This window comes from Rhyacophila brunnea, unplaced genomic scaffold, assembly GCF_057557595.1.
Source record: "Rhyacophila brunnea isolate RB1 unplaced genomic scaffold, BYU_Rbru_1.0 scaffold_11, whole genome shotgun sequence".
In the NCBI taxonomy this organism is placed as follows: Eukaryota; Metazoa; Arthropoda; class Insecta; order Trichoptera; family Rhyacophilidae; genus Rhyacophila; species Rhyacophila brunnea.
This window is the reverse complement of record NW_028232763.1, coordinates 20,394,823-20,419,387: the sequence shown is the minus strand read 5'-3', so window position 1 is coordinate 20,419,387 and position 24,565 is coordinate 20,394,823. Positions and strand designations below refer to the sequence as shown.

The following is a 24,565-nucleotide window of genomic DNA, read 5'->3' as shown; positions in this document are numbered from 1 at the left end:
TGGTAGTTATACATAAGGTTTTATATTCACCATTCTTCAATGCATCAACATACAAAAAAATGATGTTGCTATGACCAAATATTTAACCACATTAAAAACGGTAAAGCATCACTATCAAATGTTTAATACATAAATACCATAAATAAGACTCACTCTAGTAATAAAAAAAGCTTTTAGAGTATAGTTTAAATGTGCCTATATAAATTATGTAAATAAAATTAAGTAGGTAGGTACCTACTGAGTTTGTAGACTTCAATATAAAAACTGGATACTGATTTATATTTTATCATATTATTAACAGAACCTACCTAGGTCTTATTATGATAGAATAAAGATACAGCACGCTCGGTTATTATCGAATGAAAAATCAAAGATAATTGTAGCTGAAGAAGACACCAAATTCAATGGCTTAAGAATCTCCACAACTGATACGAATGCAGATCCAACAAATATTCCGGGTAGCAGACGAGAAAGTAAAGATCGCCCTAATGTTTGCTGACCCCTGATAAGAGATCAAGAGAGAATAATAATAATTAAAATAAACAGCTAAGTATCTACCCATTTTCTAGGATCCAGCAACCTTAGTCCTCTATTTAGAAACCCTCCTCCTTACTCACTCTACCAACCATTTAGAAATAATACCTTTATAATTAATAGTTTTGGAAACCTTATTAACACAATAATATGCTGGTACGTAATTAACTTTACTTAAAGTACCTAGAAAGGTTATTAAATTAATATTGTATAGTTTGCGGGATTTAAACAGTTTCCAAACTCTCCATGCCCCCAGACTTTACGTAATCAGAAACAAATCGCTTGTTATTGAAGTTTTGATAATAGTATGACAACCGATAAGTTATTCAACTGTGTTCAGCGCAGAATCTTGCGAAAGATCTTTGATTTCAATTTTCGAGTATGGCATCTGGCGTCGTCGCAATATTATGAATTCAACAATCTTTTGATGACCCTGACGTAGTCAGATTTATCTAAATCCACCGTCTGCGATGGTCGGCCACGTGACACGTTTAGATGAATACGCATTGTTATATGATTAAAGATCCAGAACAGAAACGAAGACCAGAAATGTGGATAAGGCCTTCTCCAGACGGCGCGTGTCTCACCGCTCTTTACACTCTAGTATCAAATGCGTGCTGCGTCCATATAACGCGTTTCATTTGAGAGTGTATGACGTGATACATTTTTATTTGGCATAAAAACAAGCGCAACTCATTCATGGCACACGGCTCCTGAGATTTAATATCTCGCGATATACTAGCAAGATATATTCTTGGTATTGTACAACCTAAGTGGCGTAATTTATTTTGAAATGGCCATAAAACTGTCGTTTAGAGCTCGAAGCGGTCGAAATTCATTTTGGAATGGTTATAAAGACGTCGCGTTGTCGAGAGTTAGGCAAATGCTTGCGCTTGTCGCGCAATAGATGACGCGTCGTGAGTGCATGTGGACGGCTTAACGAGATCAGATGAACCTGGAATGCGCGCGAGTTTTTACACGCGAGTCAAATCGTGCCATCTGGATAAGACCTAAGTATGCATGACGCTAGTAAAATGGAATTATTACTCAATAAACGAGTGAAAAGTAAATTATTATGAATAGTGATTAATCTTTCACTGTTTGGGTAATTACTTGGACAACCGGTAGGTAACTCCTGCATACGAGTTGCAGGTAATTCTCGGTTGAAAGCGTAAAATTCGGAGCGAGTTACGTTTAAAACGATTAAGCGCGGTGGTAAATCAAGAGAGGGCGCCGAAACGACTCCCATAGTAAGCGATTACACTATGAGAATATATAATATTATTGTTAATATTTCACTTTATCTCGGCGATAAATTACCAGCGCCGGGGACGCCGGAACAATAACGATAATGCAATAAAAATTTAATAATGCGGAAACAGGCTGCGCGCATTAGAATTTTGAGTAATGACACTCGCAAATAATATTTTTTTTTTAGAAAAGCAGCTGCGTGAGCATATTTTACTCAGTCGGGTGGTGACGGAGAACGAAAGATTAAAAAGGAGCACAACATATTATTTACATTTTACAAGAGTGATGCACAACCTTGTATACATGCTTCTAATTGTTTACAAATGTTAAAATTGTCAAAGATAATAAAGGAGGTCTACAACCTCTTTCAAGAAGAATGTATATCCCGCATTAGTAAAACTTAGGCGGATCATTTAGCAATACCCAAATAACGAAGGACATTCTGGTTACCAACCGGCAGCAAGAATGCAAGCACCTGGAAGACACTGGCCTATGATAGGGGGAGATGGAGGAGGCTGATGTTGATCACGATAATGATGCATTCTTGCCCGAGTCTAAATATTTTTTTTTAAATTAAATATGTATGCCATTGACCAATCGTAAGAATGCTTCATGATTGGTATATCAACTAAATCAGAGTTTCTTAACTTTTTGAACTGCGATGGTTTCGGGATCCAAGAAAAAAAATCCGCCCAAAATCAGAGCCAATAGCTTATTTTATTTTATGTTGTTAATGCCAATTTTTAGTATTTACGTTAATAATGTAATTTTACACAATATGTAGTATGTACTAGTTCCATTTATTTTAGTTATATCTACTTGTGTTTTATTTTAATTAATTCAATAGCTTATTTAAGCTTTTTTTCCAGAATCAAAGTAAAAAGTTTTCCTGACAGAAGAAACCTGAATATGATCAAATTTACCGTCCAGGTTGAAAATTCCATATAAAATCCAATCCAATAATTTTCTTTCAAAAACTTCCAAAAGATTTTATAATTATATATGTATCGTATGTTACTTAGTACCTCAAAAATGTTGATATTATTGAACGTCTTCCGTGACCCACTCAATATGTCAATCACGTCATAGATTTAGACCCCCTGAACTAGGTAATCCATGCTCCTCTTACTTTCGGTGTGCTCGAACGTACAAGGTCTTCGAAGAGAAAAATACTGTTTTTATTTTACGCACGTTCATCATTACATACACCGCGCACCAAGATAGACCGATGGCAATATTATTACTCTACAGTCTACACTATAACGTATAGCAAAAATATTAGTTAAATAAACTTTAAAAGTCATTATTAACAGATAAAGGCATTTTACTATGTTTAACAGAAAATATAGTGTATATAATTAATAGGATAGGAGAATTACAAAATGTTTTTGCTGAATTGTATTTAGTCGATAAATAATTCAATGCATGAAATGACCATGGGTTATGTATCACTATTTAACGCCATAATGTCGTCGTTTTAAGTATAAAGGCGTGTACGCACATAGAAACAGTTTCCAACCTAATAAAATATGTCATAGTTTATTATACTATACATTATTGTAATGTGTGTTTTGAGTTACGTTGTTAACTTTTATGTACAACCCCGCTGAAATGAACTTCGTTTCTATTGATTTCATAGCGATTTATTAGACAGTATCGATTATTTTTAATTGTGTTCTGGGCTCGATTCTCGATGAGGTCACAATATATATGCATACGTGTTTCACTACTGTAATTAAATTAGTAAGTGTCGTCGTGGCCTGCTGTACCTAATTGAACATATGAAATAAGAATATGAATACATCTAGCAGATGCAGACAAAAATATAAATGCGATCCGCAATCGAGCAATTCAGTTTTGCCATATAAAACAAATAAATAAAATGCTACAGTTACCCCACTCGATGGCGGTCGTGATGTAAACTCCGGGCCACGTAGAGTTTCCTCGCTGAGACGTCATTTGGCGTAGACCCCACAGTCTACGACGTAGAGGATAGAGGCTAGCCGCACAGGACACTCGTCGCGTCTCGGACAAGGACCATTTCGTTTATACGAGATGGACGCGAATAGCACACGTGAAGTATCGACGATACGTGAGACCACTTCCCGTGTATAGGTCAGAGGATGAAAACATTGGTTTTCGTGCCGATTTGAAAACTACGAACATCGTCAAATATCACAATATGATAAGTGTTGTTTCTTAATCGTTATGCATTCATTAATGCATAAATTACCATAAAGTATTAAAATGTATTTTATGTAAATAAATGTAAAATTAATTAAAAAAATTATAATCTCACAAACAAACAATAAATCACAGAAAAAAATCTAAGACTAAATCTAAGATGGCGTTAAATGAAAAAAAAATCATAAGCAATTGTTATAATATTTATTTTTTTGACACACGTTTCGTTTGATTTGTAAACATTATCAAGATCAAGCATAAGCAAAGTTATTGTATTAACGTAAATACTGTGGATACAGTATTATATAGTTGGACGAGGTGTACTTCGAAGTTAAATATTTCAGTATTATCTTCGTCCACAAAACTAGGTATTACGAAATCAAAGAAAGATGTATTATTTGATTAGGTTGTTAACATATCACCATTTCTAGTGAAACAAAAATATTTTATATAATAGCAGTACCTACCTATGTCTAAAACATTTGTATTTGAGACTGTCTGATTTAGTTTGCATTTAAGTTCAGATTAAAGTTGGCGTACAAATTTGTATTTTAATATTTTAATCATCACTATCAACAATAAACTAAAATTTCGCCGAACAAATATCTACTTAGCTGAAATATAATTTTAATTTATATTTGTTTTATAAACTGTCGTTAACTCTTCGTGTACAACCATTAAAATATAATAAAAGCTACTTATGAAAGGATTATGAGGGCTGGACTCCTAATCCAATTAGATGGAATAATTAGGTACATACTGTAAGATTCATTTGCGTTGCTTATAATTCTTAATTGATCAAAGCGTTTACATACACTAGTATACATAAGGATACATTATACTGAATACATCGGTACCTAATTTATATTTGAAATATTTTAAAAAAGTAAATTATTCATCATCAATCATCATACTTAGAATCTAAATAAAAAAGGCCAACAATATTTCCAAGAAGTATTCTCCCGTATTTGTCGTCGTGGACTGCAGAATCTGGAGAGACGCATGTAATTTTGAATAGCCTAAATGGAAGGCGAATAAAAAGAATATCCACGATTCTCAGCAATGGTCGAGAAGAGAAGTAAATTATGAATATTGTAAATTGTGATTCCGTAATTTATCGTAAAAACATAATCTTAAAAACATACATATTAGAAAAAAGTCTAAAAAAAGGTTAAACTGAGTCGGACTCGAATTTACATCTTTCATTTTCCGGGTGAATGCTTTCACCTTTAATCTATCGATCGACATATAATTCATGCGAATTATTTCTTATAATTACATTTTTTACTAAACATATCAAATTCAACCAATCAAGAGGATATCTACTAGCTCAATCGTAACAGACGTCTGGCGTTAACCAACTCTTATTATTGCCGTTCTTGTAATTATGAATGACATGATTTTTTTATTCATACATATGTCATATTATACGATTTAAAAATATTAGATTATTTATTTTAGAAAAAATATGCTTTTCAATATAAACAAACTAATAATGTAATTCACCGTTTTTCATTTTAATCAAACTGTTATATTATTGCATGCATGCATCAAAAATAGTAAAATGTAAGCATAGTATTAGAGTGATTAAAAAAACAGTATTATTGAAAATGAAATTAACATTTTTATTATCGACTAACGACTTTTTAAGATTGTTATAAAAAGTTTTTCGTATATACGTACTGAAAGCACTTAGACGAGAAGTTAATTTTCGTCAGTAATTTGACGTACCTACTTGTATGCAAGATGGCCATTGCGGAGATGGAAGTTTTTAAGATTCAAACTTAAAATGGCGAAGGTTTAAAATAAACTTCGCAAAAGGCGTTTTGTGTATTTATGTGCGGTGCCATCGGTGCCGGATAATGCGGCCAAGATTTCAATCTGCCATCTTTTATCGCCTTTAAAAATGGCTCTACTTTATACTTATATTGAAACGACTTCATCGTAAAATGACGTTGCTCAATATTATAAATGACGAATTGTGCCATGAAAATACGCATGATTTATGGCACTATCTTATAGTGAACTTTCTCTAACTCTGCAGACATCACGATGATAAATAAAGCGTTAATATGATTGATTGCCAAATGGACCGAACGATGGAATATTACTTACTGATATCAGAACCACTAACCCTCCACAAAGAGCTCTGTAAATAAACAATAAGTACACACTTTCAGAATTTAATGAATAAATTTCCAAATGTAAAATGACCTTAGCATTTAAAATTTTCCAAATACAGGTAAAAGTGTAAACTAAAAATAAGGTACACGTGTCGAATATTTGTTTTTCATAGAAATGACCACACTAAAGACATCCACGTCTTTGCCGTATCGATAATCATGTTACTTTCGAACAAGAATTAAATATATATTTTTTAAATTACTTCAATTGAATTTATTTTATTTTATACAGACCCCTTTATACTACTAATACATACTCTGTATCGAAATATCTGTAGTTTAAAATTACATCATATTCTAAATACAAAAAAAGATTGTTTAATATTTAATAAACGATTTAACTACCTATATGGGAATAGTAAAAATTAGTAGAAACATAAAATGAGGGGATTAAGAGATTTAAATACAATTCACTGATACATTAATTTTATTTGTATTAAAAAAAAAGATAGTTATCTAATCATTGCAAAAAGAATGATTTTTAGATAAAAATATACTTACATATTATAAAAAGAAAACACAGTATGAGCGTTTGTTGAACCATTCTTAGGTTGTTATATAGCATAATTAAAAAGTCCATCAATTGTATACTATTTCATTAGACTCATTTTTTGCAACCCGGGTTTCACATACGATAATTAATTCTCTTATCAATTACATTAATTACTAAACAACGTCTGGATCTCTCGATTTTCGTTATAACGTACTTGTCCTTGCTAATTGCCTTGATTTAAGTCACAAAAGCAGATTGCCAAAAATGTATGTAATTTGCTGAGCGCTTCAATATGTAAATAAGTAAGTACTACCAGTTTTTTGTTGTAATTCGATAGGACGCACTTGGCTCAATTGCAGGTTCGAATCCCGATTGGCATCGTATTTTTTCAATAAGCAATAATTTCTAGTAAGTATATACATATGTATATCTGAGGTGTTATAAAATTATGTATATTCAATAAAGAATGTCACATTCTCAAATCTTGTGAATTAGTCGTTAAATAAAAAAAAATAGTTTATAAATATATACACATATCATGTAAGTATCTGAAAATAGCCTTTACGATTTTATTATATTATCTATATGATAGCGATTCCACTTAAAATTATCGGAGCCCCTCTGACAAAAACTAGATTATAATCTGTGTATCCATTCTATATATTATTATTATTATAATGTAGCAAAAGTACTTTTTCGGTAAATTGTATTTAATTCCAGGTATTTCGTCACTATGTGTATAATGTAATACCTATTGTATTCCACTTTGAAATGGGAGTTGCACACCTCTTGTGACAGCATTTTCTTTATGTACGTGAACAATATCAAAGCTTTTACGTTCTTCAAACAATATCTAAGCACATATATATTATAGTGTAATGTTTACCTGTCTCAGCTTAGCCATGGCGTCGGCAGAAATGAATTCAGTCTTGTCGGAGTGGATGAGGAAACACATCACCTGATATTGCGACTGCCCTCTTTCTTCTTCTCCCAGCACAATCGCTTTCAGGATCTGCACCTCCTGTCAACAAAGAAATTCGTATTGTTATTTAAATTATTGATTATATACCCTTTATTTACAATATAGATTATATTGATTATATATATATCGCCATTTGAGTTTAATCTCACTTCTGTGTATAATCATAAAAAAATGTTTGAAAAGGACGAATGTTTACACAAAACCACTAAAACAAAAACGCTTTAATAATCTGTATTAAAACTCATTCTGAATAGTTCTATGTTTTGAACGTAGGCGGTCTTGTCTGTCTGTTTATCTCATTTCATTCTGTAAAATCTTAACTATTTAAAGTATAATTTGTCGAAGGCTCAAAGGTATATGAATGGATTCGACGCACACTATTTTTAATCGTCTCTGCCAAACTGCCAAATGAAGGCCCTTTCTTGCTATCTCTACATTTTTCGCCCTTAGGCTGGCATTAAACAATAAAATATATTTGTCAAGTAATTTAATAAAGTCTTGTGCGACATTTCCTATTATCAAAGCTTGCAAGATAATATTTTCAAAATTCAGTAGATTGACGAAAATCTTTAAAAACTACAATGTTATTTATTAGATCAGTGGCATTCAAAATGCTATTGTTACAATTTCGTTAGATTTTATTAAATCACGTAATTTAATACAATCAATAGGTATACTGAAATTTCAGTAAACATGGCAACACTGGGCGACGCTGTCACGGCAACTCATTTTAAAATGGAAGACGGCAAAAATGTAAAAATTAAAATATATTATATAACATATTATGATAATATCATATGTCATATAATATATTACTTTATATTATACTAGCTGAAGTACCCGGCTTCGCACAGGGTCGCTTCGTGGTTATATTTATCTTAGATATTTGAAAAATAATAAAAGGTAATTATTTTTTTAATATTAAAATATCAGTGTAATACAATATGGCAATATGAAAATAATTCTAATAGGAGTAAAGGTCAAACATAAGAACACTAAATTAAAATCGAATCCAAAATATGAAAACGTTATTAATGTTATTAATATGTAGTAAAAAAAAAAACAAAATTGGATGGAACAAACAAACAACAAACTTTGTATTTTATATAATAATAATTTAGAAACCTTCGCAGGTGTGCGCACAACAACTGACAAAAGTTTCATCGCAATCGGATGAATGGTATAGGAACGCATACGAATAGAAGTAGAAGATGATTTTCTAATTCAGAAATCTTCGTGGGCATGCGCACGACAACTCACCAAAGTTTCATTGCAATCGGATGAATGGTGTAGGTACGCATTCGAATAGAAGAAGAAGATGATGGTTGTACTAATTCAGAAACCTTCGCAGGCGTGCGCACGACAACTCACCAAAGTTTCATTGCAATCGGATGAATGGTATAGTAACACATACGAATAGAAGAAGATAGAATAGAAGAAGAAGATGGTTGTACTAATTCAGAAACCTTCGCGGGTGTTGGCACAATTACTGACGAATTTTTTATTGCAATCGGATGAATGGAATAGAAACGCATACGAATAGAAGAATATAGAATAGAAGAAGAAGAAGATAGTTGTACTAATTCAAAAACCATTGCGGGTGTTACCACAACAACTGACGAAGGTTTCATCGCAATCGGATGAATGGCAGTGGCGAAGGGTGGAGGTAGGCTGTTAAGATCCGCCATAAACAGTGCACAATAAACTTTTTCAGACATACATATTTGTTTTCATTGAAATAAGACTACAATTTACAGATAGTGTTGGTCAGTTTTTAAAATTCAATTAAACCCTGAGAAACCAAGCCATAATAGATAATAGTCAAAAAATACATGTCTATCCATAAAATATATAAAAATATGCAATTAAATCATACATAACTTTGAATATTTTATAAATAGAATAATATTTTTTATTTATTATAGTTTGGTTTAGCCAGGTCTTAATGAATTAAAAAAAATTAACCAACAATATGTGTAATATGTATTTTTAATCCAACGAAAACAAAAAATTATGAATGAAATTTTGTCGTATTGCCCAAATTAGACCTAAACTATTATGGTTTCGTTTAGGCAAGGTTTAATTGATTTTTAAAAACTAACTAACACCATCTGTAAATTGTAGTCTTAGTTCAATAAAAACAAATACATATGACTAAAAAAGTTTAGTGTGCACTATTTATAGCGAATCTTAACAGCCTACCTCCACCCTTCGCCACTGATGAATGGTATAGGGACCATACAAATAAAAGAAGATAGAATGAAGAAGAAGAAGAAGAAGAAGAAGATGGTTGTACTAATTCAGAAACCTTCGCGGGTGTTGGCACAATTACTGACGACAATTTTATTGCAATCGGATGAATGGAATAAGAACGCATACGAATAGAAAAATATAGAATAGAAGAAGAAGAAGAAGAAGAAGATGGTTGTACTAATTCAAAAACCATTGCGGGTGTTACCACAAAAACTGACGAAGGTTTCATTGCAATCGGATGAACGGTATAGGGACCATACGAATAAAAGAAGATAGAATGAAGAAGAAGAAGAAGAAGAAGATGGTTGTACTATTTCAGAAACCTTTGCGGGTGTTAACACAACAACTGACGAAGGTTTCATCGCAATCGGATGAATGGTATAGGAACCATACGAATAAAAGAAGATAGAATGAAGAAGAAGAAGAAGATGATGATTTTTCTAATTCAAAAACCTTCATGGGTGTGCATAAAACCACTTACCAAAATTTCATTGCAATCGGATGAATGGTATAGGAACCATACGAATAGAAAAATATAGAATAGAAGAAGAAGAAGAAGATGGTTGTACTTATTCAAAAACCATTGAGGGTGTTACCACAACAACTGACGAAGGTTTCATCGCAATCGGATGAATGGTATAGGGACCATACGAATAAAAGAAGATAGAATGAAGAAGAAGAAGAAGATGGTTGTACTAATTCAGAAACCTTCGCGGGTGTTGGCACAATTACTGACGACAATTTTATTGCAATCGGATGAATGGAATAGGAACGCATACGAATAAAAAAATATAGAATAGAAGAAGAAGAAGATGGTTGTACTAATTCAAAAACCATTGCGGGTGTTACCACAAAAACTGACGAAGGTTTCATTGGAATCGGATGAATGGTATAGGGACCATACGAATAAAAGAAGATAGAATGAAGAAGAAGAAGAAGAAGAAGATGATTGTACTATTTCAGAAACCTTTGCGGGTGTTAACACAACAACTGACGAAGGTTTCATCGCAATCGGATGAATGGTATAGGAACCATACGAATAAAAGAAGATAGAATGAAGAAGAAGAAGAAAATGATGATTTTTCTAATTCAGAAACCTTCATGGGTGTGCATACAACCACTTACCAAAATTTCATTGCAATCGGATGAATGGTATAGGAACCATACGAATAGAAAAATATAGAATAGAAGAAGAAGAAGAAGAAGATGATTTTTCTAATTCAGAAACCTTTATGGGTGTGCATATAACCACTTACCAAAATTTCATCGCAATCGGATGAATGGTATAGGAACGCATACGGGACAGACATACAGACATACAGACAGACATACATTCATTTTTATATATTAGTATAGCCTATACTCTTCGCGCAAGTGCAAGCAATAAGTTTACAAAGTTTTATCGCAATCGGATGAACGGTATGGCTGCGCATTCAATACGAACAAACAAACACACAAATATTAATTTTTATATATTAGATTACTTGTCACTTAGATTACAAAAATAGAAACAAACTGGAAACATAATATTAACGTACAAGCCAACATTAAATTTATAGTTGTACATTTTTTTATAAAATATTTTTCGCGGTATAATATTATGCATTGCGTTTTTTATAAAAGAATGATCATAAAATAAATACTATAAAACATTTAATAAAATATATAATATGTATGTATGTTTATGTATTATTATGTAAGTATACATGTTTGATCATGACCTGTTTTTCGAGCGACCTGACCTGCACATCTGCTTTTCAAATTTCTGTATTTTATACATTTCATTGCTCCCTTATATAATTATTATATGGATATACTTATATTATATGTAGGTATATCTATGCGCCCTATGCCCAAGATGCATTTATCGTTATCCATACTGCGTAGTGTTGTTCTTATTGTTTTAATATATTTTTAATTTAAAATCAATAGCTTCATATTAGTACTGGAAGAAGACAATTTTGATTAATTGAGTTTTGAAAATTTTATTCAAACTTCCAAATACCATACATACTAAAGGAGTATTCTGAAGTACTTATAGGTACATCGTTAAATGAGTAAATAACTAAACAAAACTGATAATTCCATGTTTCAAGTGACAAATGGTGTAATTAAAAGATCAATATTTTTAATTTGAACGACGTTAGCTGCTAGTTCAGTGGTGGCAAACATATGGAAATTTAATCTAGTTTTATCTAGGTTGAAATTTTCATTTAAGCGTAAAATTGGTCGTATTGTAGTGCAAAAAAGCTCTCGAGTTTAAATCGTTGGCTGGAAGAGCTAGAAATATCTAGACTTCTTAATATAATTACTTGGGTGAAAAAAACTTAGGAAATGGTTGGGTAAAAAACTGCATTAAAACAAATATGTATTGCGTTTTCTTTATTTTTTTGCACCTAATCATAAAACGGTTCGCCACTTCTGTACTAATTGATTATAATAAGGTAAGTGGGTATCTACAAGAAATGACGTATTATTGTAGCGTCGCATTATACTAGTTGCAAACAATTTTATTTTGAAGCAATAATCATCTTCGAATTAAACTTTCGCACGTGTTTAATATAATCAATTGCTACTTTCAGTCGTTCGATAGAAATTTCGAAGCGAACGCTTTCTCAGATGAAAATCATCCCCAAGGACTAGTCCTTTTATAAGAGAAGGATACTTATACTTCTCGCTTCAGCGTGGCATTCATTATTCCGATCTCCCGAGGATTCTAGAGTCTATCAATAAAGCGTTGATTTTATCAGATGAAAGAGCCTACTTCTTACAAAATTTCCTCGCTATACACCTGTAGCAATTTTCCAATTTTCTCGAATGCTCAAATGCTGATAGACTTTCCTTTGGCTAAATATTTCTAACGCCTTTTGAGAGAGCATGGAGTGGGAAATTTGTTATTTAAGGACGCGTCAATAGAGGAAGTACATCGGTAGATACGTGCAAAAAATCCGTGTGCAAAATGAAAGGAGAGATAAGTCGAAAACTTTTGAAAAATAGGTTAAATATGCCATATTAAATCATAATGCGTACCTATGTGCGTAAACGAGAAGAGAGACAAGTAGAATCGACGTTGCTGAAGTAATACATTTCACATTGAACTCTACATACAGAGTGATCAAAGAAGTAAGTAAGAAAAGTAGTATATTTAGATTTATCTCCCATTTCCGTTCGCAAACAAAATAATATCGAGATTTGGTGTAAGTGACACTTTGAAACTTTAGAGAACAATTTTAAATATGGATAGTATTGATTTCAATATAAGTAGGTACCTATATGTACTATTTGCGTTACCAAAATACAGTTCGTCACTTTTGTGACGCTGAAGATGATAATCTAAGACGTAAACAATAAATAATTCATTACACAAAAATATTCTTTAAATTTAATGTTCTTCACAGCTTAGAAACTGTGTGCAACAGCTGTACAACACGTAATTAAAATACAAAATTCAAAACAAAAACTGTATTTTGAACTTCAAGATTGATGTATATAGTGAGAATTTGTACGAACATAACGTGAAAGTATATATTTTACAGTGTTTATTTTCGTTGTTTGGTTAATCGCCAATCGGTTGTCCTATTGATTCCATGCCCTGGATCAATGTATTATATAGTTACTAAGCTAATTGATTGGAGCAAAAAAGTGTGATTTTTACGAAGCCGACTAGATTTCAGCTCGGGACACATCGATTAGTAGGTACCGCTGCGCCTAACGTATGCTATACAATGGTTACATGTTTCTACAAGTATATATTTTATGTTTTGTAGAACAAAAACTCTTAAGTAATCAAGATATATTATACGTAAAAATAGCACTACTGAACAAAACGTTACAAATGACAAAATATTATTTAATTTGATGTTTTTTTTCTATACGTTTGGGCTGGGAAAAAAATAGAAAAAAACTTAAAAGCTATATCTTATTCGAACTAAATCCACGAAGAAAGGAATTTTCTTAAATCGCCCGGGGACTTTGGCAATTTATTTCTGCTAAGTTGAAAATTCTCGAGTGAAATTTAAAATGAAACTTTTTAGATTTATAGCAGAATTTTTAAAAACTTTAAAAGTATTTATTGAAAACTTTCATATAAATAACTCCATACGGAGAGTGATTTTTTATTAACCTATAATATTGCATTCCCAAGTGTTCCCTATAGAAATTGCATATTTTAAATTTATTATAGACCTACATATAACTTTTCCCAAATTCTAGTCAGTGATTTGATACTTAATGACGCATCAGTTATAAAATAGATCTAAAAATCAGAATTATTTACCTACTACTTCAATATCAAAAAAATAATACTCTCGACGTTAAAAAATAAGTAATTAAACCAAAACATTTTATATTTTAAATATTTCAATGCTGATGTTATATTGTTATATACTTATTGCTGAAATGAAAAAATATCGTAGGGAGATATATATTTCAAATAAACATTGACAAACCATAAACAATAAAGCTTTCAATTTAAAATTAAAATAATAGAACATACATAATAATATACACAAAACAAGGATGGAAACATTGTTAATTGAGAAAGAGAAACGCAGAGAAAAAAATAACAAAAAATACAAAGGAGAGAAAAAGTAATTTTCACCAAAATTGCATGGCATTACCCGGTACCAAAATACAACAAAAATGTATTTTTTTAATACATTTCATACATATGTAGGTACATGTGACTGGCACTTAATGTCAATATTTTTATAGGAGCATAACCACGAGTTAATATTAAGTACTTTTCTTGTAAAAAAATGACCAGTAAGTACCTACTATTTATTACCAGTAAAGGTGCACTCAAGCGCCAGTCAACCGATAATTGATCACCATTGTTTGCTTATAAAATTATGAATCGCCATTTCCTCCCTAAGATGGAATAATATAATATAGACCTCTAAAGTATTTAACTGCCGGATTTCTTGGCTAGTGGGTAGTAGGTAGTAACTGGGGCTTAAGGTCATAACTCTTGAATAGCTTACGACGACATCATCTTAGCATCGATGGAGATCCCACCAGACAGTGGCACGCTGTTATTCATCCGAAAAACATCCCAGTATTACAGTCCCGCACTAAGGTTTTTATGACAATTTCCAAGGACGCGTTGCCAGTTCTTATTAAATTGCTCCAACTAGATTTGCGCAATGTACATGCAGATCTGCGGTGTCACAACCGACCTGGTGGCGTTTTGTCAACTCCTGCATCAGAAAGCAAGGCGGAGACAATTTAGCAATAAATTATATATGAGCAATATGAGCGCATGGCACGCTAAAGGCTACTGCGATTTACTGATTTCCGATAAGTAGGGTTTGGAGCTATAGTCTCTATAGGCGACGTTGAAATGCGGTCAATCAATGTGGGCGCGGAACTTATCTCTGCATTGCTTTCTGGTAAGTTTGGCAAGACGCAACCTGGTGACGGAACACAGTATCGTCGCCTGCAAGTTTCGGATCGATAATTTGAGTTATCCCATCTCCACCCGTCATGTATAATATGCAGCAGCGATTTATCCACGGCCGCCTTCCATGACGTTATAAACTTGTCAGAATGAAAAGATTTTAGTGCCACACTTCCTTGTAGCAAGCATGCACTCGCTAATGAGGTATCGGAATTAGTCCGTTCTCCATATGACCCAGCAAACTTTCAATGGGCATGTGTGCTATAGATGATCCATAGATTTCTTTCAAAATATATAGATATCTCTGTTTGCTCGCGTTGTTATTATCTGTGGTTAAAAAATACTTGTAATTAAATTATTTCTTTACAAGTTAAGGTAAGCGTTAAATAAAATCGTATATTCTCTATCGAGTCTTCGCTCTTGCCGAATACGTTGCATGTAAGTAATATGGTGTCACGTGGGGGTAACTCGGTGTCAAGAAATCCACCGAGCCTTCCATCATACCTGCGCGTAAACTTTATCCATTAATAAAAGTGCGGCCGTGTTTACATGGGGGACAGGGGCGCAAGATGAGACAGTCACTTATCGCGCAAAACATATCGATTTGTTTGCCATCACCGTTTGTTCGGCATTATGGAAAGGCACGCCCCGAGAAAACAATAACACAGGTGATTTTCTTTCGTGTCTTTACACAGATAAGAAAGCCGAGTGGTTGTGCTCGAACCAAAAAACACAAACCGCGAACAATGCGACATAGCCGCTTAAAGGTCGTAGCCTGAACTTTCGTACAGTAAAAGGTAAAATATACTTAATAAATAATAATATACCTATCTACTTACCAACAAGTATAATGAATGAGGCACCATTATTCATAGTAAGAAAAAAATTAATATAGCCGTGGGTTCAAAACAATCAACGAATTAGACTATAATAGCTGTAATTCAGGTTGAATTGTATAGTTGCGGTCCAACCGGCATAAAGAAAGGTTATTGATTATCCATCGTCTAGTAAAATCGCGTAATCCTTTATTTCATAAGGCCCGAAATATGGAAGTCAGTGATGGAAAATGTCATAAAAAGAGCCCAATTTTGCACAGCGGTCAGAAGTGGTTACTTGTGCGATTTTTGGAATTGGTGATAAAAATATAAAGATACATAAAAAACTCGTGTTTCTTAAAATATATTCACAATAATAATAATTATAAGCTTCCCAAAGCAGATGACATTTGCGCCATCTGTATTTAATTATGAAAAAATAAGATATTATATAAATTTAATATTATGTACACACTTCCAGTCTTTGTCGCACATTCAAATAAAATTATTATTTTGTAATTAATATCTAATTTAAAATCTATACAGGTATCTACTTGATCTATATAATATTAATAAAACGATCAGGACCTCAGAGAAACTTTGTCTCTTGCTTATGTTACCAATGTCCACCTAACCAAATGAAGACATTTCTGATCGTTATTAAATTATGTGGATCAAGTAAAATAAGCGATGTTATATTTGAATAATTAATTTAATGTAATTCCACAAAAAATTGACATTTAGATCATTCAAGTAAATTACGTTATTATTTCTATATTTATTGCCAATTCTTCTAGGGACATTTTCAGTAATTGACTAATAACAAATGATATTGATGATGTCATTTTATTTTATTTATTAGTTATTACACAACCGTATCATGCCAAAATGCACTCTGATGTCTTTTATGAAACGGATGCATTTTAAAGCGATACCGAACCTTCCTGATTCCATTGTTTTTTTTTAAATCTTTATACACCAATAGAGCAATAATAAAACGGTGCAAATATTATGTAGTGTCTATTATAAGAGATTCCCAACCCTGTGCATTCATCGTCACTAATCACAACCCATCTCACAAAAAGTGATCATTAAATCAAAATTCTTAATAGTGACAAATTAATTAATTAAAAAGAAATTTAAAATATTTTGTCGTCAATATTTTTAACTAAACAGGCAGATATGAATAAAAATTGTATTATTGATTCATTTTAAACAACTTATTGAATTCATTAAAATAAAACACAATTAGTAGTGCTTATTCCATAATCGGGACCGGTTTCGTCTGCTTCAATGAGATAAATATAGATAAATAGTTATACTTAATATTGAAAATTGTATAACAGTTGACAATGCTCATGTGAAGTGACCGATACCGGTTCTGATTTAGTTATAAATATCTCATATACAGTGTGTTTTAGTTTAATTATTGAAGTACTTAAGTGGTTTTAAAGGATTCAATAATATCATTATATTCATATCTGCCTGTCTAATTAAAAATATCGACAGCAAGTATTTTAAATTTGATTTTAGTTAACTATTTTATCTTTTTACACCATCTATATACATAATAATATACTATAATATTATTATAATACTATACTAGTGCGTATGATAATAATCGTATAGGAACTTATGGGAATTGCTATTGTTTGTTCAGTTGTAATTTAGACAAAAACTCTATAAGAAATAAACTATTGTTTAACGATCTCATTCAATATATTATTTCATTAATTATCCCATACTTACCTCTAAAACTAGTAAAACTACTTAGAGTTATTAAGATAAAAATATTTTTGGCGTAAGCAATTTTTAGGCCAAAATCGAAAACAACTGTGAATGTTTATCGTGTATTTGGAACAGTTACATGAGCTATAGATTTTAAATGGTAAAAAAGCGTATAATAAGACCATCTATAAGGTATTTAAAAATAAATTAAGAAAAAATTACCAGATTGACCTAACTAACCTATAGGTACATTCATATTTTAAGCCCGTGGTTGAATAAACAAACATTCGTTTTGATCCTATAGGGCGCAATTCATTATTACGGATAATAAATTGCGTGTTTTCCCAAATATAAGTTTGTAGGTATTAATGTTGAAAAACAATTTCCGAAACATTCTGGTAAAATTGAAAAATCCCTAACTGAATTAGTTCAACATTGAAATGTTGAAAACCCTCTCTGGTCGTTCCGACTCGAACGAAGCGCTTAATTTTCACGCGTCAGCCTCCGTAATCAAATAACGCAACAGCGTTTTAACCCATAGCCTCCCATTCAAAATATTTGTACCCATCAGATAAATCACACCCCAGAGGTTTTCCATCGTATCGCGAGGGCAAAAACCGAAACAGCCCTGCACAAAACCCCAACAAACAGAAATATAAAACTCTCCGACGGAAATTAACAGCGGACGCCTTCCGGATAATGAAAGGAAAAACCGCGTTATTATTGCGCGGAGGACAAAAGTTCCTTTCGAAACAAAGAGAAGGGACATCTGCCGACCGTGTCGAGAAAAGTTCCACATTCCCCCCGGCCACTGGTGCCCGGTCTCCCCTGGGGGGCGAAGATTTACAACTTCATATCACGGAACGAGACCGGAGTGTGTTCTCTAGGTATTATTGCGAGCGACGTCGGAATTCCTCGCCCATTATATTAAAAAACTTGAGCGTAGTCGGCGTCTGTAACGCAACCAGTATCTGTCCCGACGAGAATAATCGGTTGGAAGCATAAAAATAAACATCCCCCTGCAGTATACACGTGTAACTAATACGATACGTTTTAATGACAACGCAGATGTCTCACTCGTAGTAATAAACAAATTCTTTTCTAAGAAAAATGGTTATGTCGCATTAACATTGTGTATATAATATAGGATTGCGTAGGTTTTGACATTTAAGAATAAGCTTTGCGTAAGTCAATCAGGGAATAGTATGGGGAGGTGGGCAGTTCATGAGGTTTTATATTGCTATTGTGCAGCTAACGTCACGGTAGTCATAACTCATAGTGTTCTGGTGTACGATTTTACGCATATTATATTATATAACCACCAGCGTCAATATTTCAAACCTCATTCAGATATACTTATATAGATATTATAATGAAATAAATTGTTTAACACACGTTTGCTTACAAAATATCTAACTATTTTTTCCGACCATGTCCGATCCTGAAACCTCTACAGAGTGGAGGTTTGTATTGACAGATTTTGTTTTTTACGAGAAATGGATGTCAGCCACTTGCTCAACCTATAAGGTCCATACCCTGACACACAAATTGAAAAACAATATGTGTACTTGCCCAGACCCAGGATTCGAACCTGGGACCCACGGCTTTATAGTCCAACGCTTAAGCCGCGCGGCCACCGTGGGCGTCGACTATACTAATTATAATATTTGATTGCCATGTATATTTATATTCCATTCAGAAAAAAATAGTCAACAATTGATGTTAGTAAGTTGATTGATTCCTATTGTTTTACAATACACAATTACAATTATTATGCATGTTTAACAAATTCTTTTAAAACTGATTGCACACACATGTGCTGGCAATGTCCTTAGAATCATACTAAACCGGTTCTGAGCATTATTAAATTATATTAATTGAATATGCTCACGATGGCAGAGCGGTAACGCGTCAGCCTATATTGTCGTAGGTTCCGGGTTCAAATCCCGCGCTGCCAAAAAATACATGTTTTTTGTTGAACCCAGAGTGACCTAATAGATTGAGCAAGTGGCTAACTTCCATTTCTCGTAAAAAAAAAATCTGTTAATACAACCTCCACCTTGTGGAGGCCCATACAATCTTCTTAGATTCGAACATGGTCTTTTCTTAGAAAAAAATAAGGTTTTAATGATATCAGATTACATCATTATTAATGGAACTGTTCCACTTCCATTCAGCTTTTTAATTTATAATAGATATTATTAAAAAACATTATTCAGTAAAACTAAAAATAATTGAATAAAAACTAAATATAATGTAAGTATCACTGTCTAAGTGCGACTCCCAGATGGATTAACGAATTGATTAGGTTTTGCGTACGTGAGTAACAGGTACAATCAAAAAGCCGACAACTATGAAAGGTATTCAACCGTTGACAGCGGATGATTAAATGGTGGTGATGATAAAAATACGTTACTAAGTAAAAATTTAAAAAAAAAAAAAAAAAAGTAGATTCCCAATTTGCACATAAATTCATTTCAACTAAAGATGCATCAAAGTGAACGTGATAAAAGACTACGTATTATAGGGATTCTAATGGATTTAAGTTTTGTACTATTGAGATAATTTGAGAATGTACCGTTTAAGAATTCCGTGGAATTACTACAAATCATAAATCCATTAGAATTTAAATTCAAATTCCATCCAGTAACCTCGGTCGATAGTATTAAGATTAAATTAGGTGCAGATCAATCGCATTGCGAATTATTATCGCCTGCACCGTTCAAACAATGTTAGATTTACCCCAGTTAATTTCATAAACTATTAATGTACAGATATCACCAAGATAAACCCTTAAAATTGAATCTGTTATAAAGAGAAGGTGAAACATTAGTATTTATTTAGAATCTAAAAATATAGAAGAAAGTAAAATCCCAAAAACCTTATCTACTTACCTATAAATGAACAGTCACAAAAAATCGAAAATAACATTATACAAGTATCATTCGTACGTTACAAAACAAAACAGTGACAATAAACAACATTTATAGTCACAATCGTTCAGAGTGCACGGTATTTTCTTATACATAAGTTTTTCAGTACATAATGCTTATATTATTGACTTTTAATAATAACTTCCATTCAACTATACCTATTTAATTTATCCAGTTTAAAAGTGAGTATTAACATAGTACCTACCTATTATAATTTATATGTGAAGGGGAGGATATAATGGGGTCTCGGTTAATAAGGATGTTAAGAATACACCATCATTAATTCGCATAATTTAAACTTTCCAAGTTGTATAATAAGTATGAGAATAATAAAATAAACACCAGTAACGGAGGGTATAAAACAGGGTTTCTTAACCGTTTTGAACTGTGATCTAGATTACTTACATAGTTTTGGTTTCGTGACACAAAGAAAGATTATTATTTTATTTTTAATAAAACAAAATACATTACCGTACTAATCTTATCAATATGAACCTTGGCCTTGAATCAGCTTTAAAAGCTCGTTAAGCTCATAAAATATTGTTGTCAAAGTAGATATTCTACACCTTAGATCTCAGGCTGCAGTGTGCTTCGCTAATTGGTTTTGTTATAGTTAGAGTAGTTAATCTCTCATGCGTATGTGTGTTACTGCAAAGGGCAGAATTACTTATATTCAGTGCATCGTTTACTAATGTTTACTTACAACCAGGATGCATTATAGATTCGATGCTTTATTAAAGCTTTAGCAAAGATACTCAATATGTCAAAGTTTAGTATGTAAACGAATAATTGCTCGTCTAGGCTATTAATATTAACAAAATCTTCATAGAAGTCATTTAAGTATTTCTAAATTAAATTTAAGTAAGTATTAGTTTTTATTTAAGGACTAATTATAATCTTTTGTAAATTAATATCAACAAAGTTAAAGTTACTTTTTTAAAACGTTTTTTATCCATAATTTTACCATTTAACCATGTTATCTTGTCAGGTAATTTAACAATCGTATGATTACATCCTTATATATTGATATATATTTGCGTTGGTGACATCGGAAAAAAATATCTGAATTATAAGCTGCCTGAAGAATCAATTTTTGTCAGGTTATTTTTCACACTCAAAAATATTTCACTACTCACTCAATATACCTATCAATCGACCCAATATTGGGTCACGGTCTATAGATTGAGAAACCCTGGATAAGAATATCCGCTGTGAAGTTCGGCGGCAAAATTATCGAACTCCATTGGAAAGTTTATCAGACGCAGTTCATTCGGGGAGCCTTCCGAGAATATGGAATCGAGAACAATGAATGCTTCGCGAATTTATCTCAACATGTCTCAGTGATATCGTAACCATTTCCAAATGTGTTTAACACTCCGCAGTGCAAGACAAATACTATTAAATCGAACGCCAACTTTACTTTTCCCACTGTGTTTTCTCGCTAATAAAATCTATTTTGCAAAACGAACAAAACATTAATTGCAAGCCACAGCGGGAAAAGTTACAACGATAAATTTGAATTACAATCGGAGTTTGATATTGGATTCGACAGATTTGTATTTCATTCCAAATGTATAATATGTCTGCAAATTATGGATAGGTCCAGTAGGTATAGCATTTCATCATCAGCAGGGACCGTTTCACTACTGAATGAAAACCTGTCCAAGCTTCTTCCACTCCCCTCCACGTTCTTACTTCCATCAAACATGATGACTTCGCCGATCCAACTAGTCTTAATGCACCCACCAACGTGGTCGTCCAGTGCCCCTTGAGTAATACTGTATCACTGTATTTGTCCAGCTGTTATCTACTCGCCGAACTATTATTGCGAATTTAATCAAAAACATGATTGCCTTCAACGACCTGATTATTTTATAAAATATATTAATATAAGTACATAATTTAGTTATTCATTTATGTCATAATTTTAATTAACGACATTCACTACGAATTGCATTCTCGGATTCCCTTGATCATACTGGATATTATATTGTATTCAATCCAAAATTTTGGGATTGAATACGCAATATTTGTCAACTAAAGTATATAATATATAATAACAAGACAAAAAGAACTTATTATATACCACGTTTTTAAATTTTTTGTTGAATCATATAAACTTGACAATTCTATGTATTAATAAAAACTTTTTATTGTACTTTATAGAAATACTGAATAAATATAGAATACTGAAATGTCATTTTGACATTTCAGTATTCTATATTTCTATAGTAACGCACGTATATATATTAATAATTTAGTTGCTAGGACCCCCTTAGCAACCAACAATAATAGCTTTCCATACAAAACAGAATTAACTGAAAATTAATTCAATTCTGCTATAAAATGGTTAAAAATATTAAAATAATGCATTGTCGTCGTGTTCTGATATATTCTAAAAGTTTCAAATATCTAGCTAGTCGGGACGTTAGTTAAAAAGCCTCAATCGTCCAATACAAATCTTGGACAAACAAGAAAAAAAATGTACTGGACACACAAGAAAAAATTAGTACTGGACAAAAAAGAATACGAGCTAATAAAAACGTGGTAAATAGTCAATATAAAATGGATTGTTTCTCATTAAATTAATTGTATTATTATTATTTGAAAATATCGTAGATACCATATTATCTATAAACGTTGCTTCTTTAATTTTGAGAGTGTCTTAAATGGCTCATTGATATTACCTACTAAAATCTTGACAAACCTACGTATTTTACGGGATCGTAAAATCAGAAAAAGATATATAGGTATATATACCTTTATACCAGAAATTATAATAAAAATGTGAAAAATTTAAATAGATTTTCTTAATAAGCAAATATGTACATAAATTTACTTACACTTATCACAAACACTGAAAATCAAGAATACGAATCGCGAAATTGAAAATTCTCTCCGAGATTGCAATCCTTACTAAGTACCTACTTATACACAGATAAAAAAACAAGAGAAAAATAAATCATGGTTTTTGTTTGGAAAACTTTGAAGCGAATACATTATTTTTCCGATCCAACATCAACAATAATCGTCGAAAATTTACCGACGTTGTTTATGCGCGGGTAGAAAAAACTTGGGAGGCTTTACGAGTTATTTGCGTTCCATCCGGAGGCACTATTTCATCGTCACGTCAACCAGGCGCGAGTCGCGAGTTCGCAAACACTCATCGAGTTTGTTGATTCGATGACAATCGACTCAATAAGCATGAATCAGGCGTAGACGGCATTAATACCGACGCAAGAGGCGTCGCCGGCGCCGGTACCGGAGCAGTCTTCCCGCTTGACTTTTATTGACTCCGCGAAGGGTAGGGGGATTCCGGGGGAAATATTTCACTCGGAGCATATTTTATTTGAAATCTATTTTCATAGCCGGGAGCTTTATTGTTGAGTGTCGGCTGTCGGGACGCGAATCGATTATTGCGAGAACTCTTTATCCGGCATCTTGCGCGACTAGTACTCTACACCTACCAAGCCTTGAGTGCCGAATCATTGATAACATCTGTGAAGTTTATTTAAGTCATTTAAATAATTTTCGAGCGCCGGGAAATTCGCTGTTTTGCCTTTCGTTCGTAAATTGTCGGCCGACAAATGGAAATTCTGTAGCGGGTTTTCACTATAATTCAATTTCGGAATGGCATTGATATGCGAGAAATGTGAGCCTACATATTAACTGAAAACAATATTCTATAATCGTACATGCGTAAATTTTACCTAAAACTTACGCAAGTTAGTAAAATGTTGTAAAGTTATACTTTTCTGACAACTTAATATGAGAATGTATGACGAAACGTTATTTGATTAACAGTTTTACA

The 24,565-nt window shown here is 32.5% G+C and overlaps 1 protein-coding gene across 2 annotated transcripts in view; it reads right to left on the bottom strand.

Annotated features, from left to right (window-relative positions):
- The window catches only part of oaf (BRICHOS-like domain-containing protein out at first), a 200,225-nt gene that overhangs the window by 150,676 nt on the left and 24,984 nt on the right, over positions 1-24,565 (bottom strand). For both annotated transcript variants that reach the window (XM_085959872.1, XM_085959879.1), the window contains exon 3: positions 7,532-7,666. In XM_085959872.1, coding sequence (XP_085815998.1) covers positions 7,532-7,666 — 135 coding nt within the window. The remainder of the gene's footprint in view (positions 1-7,531; positions 7,667-24,565) is intronic.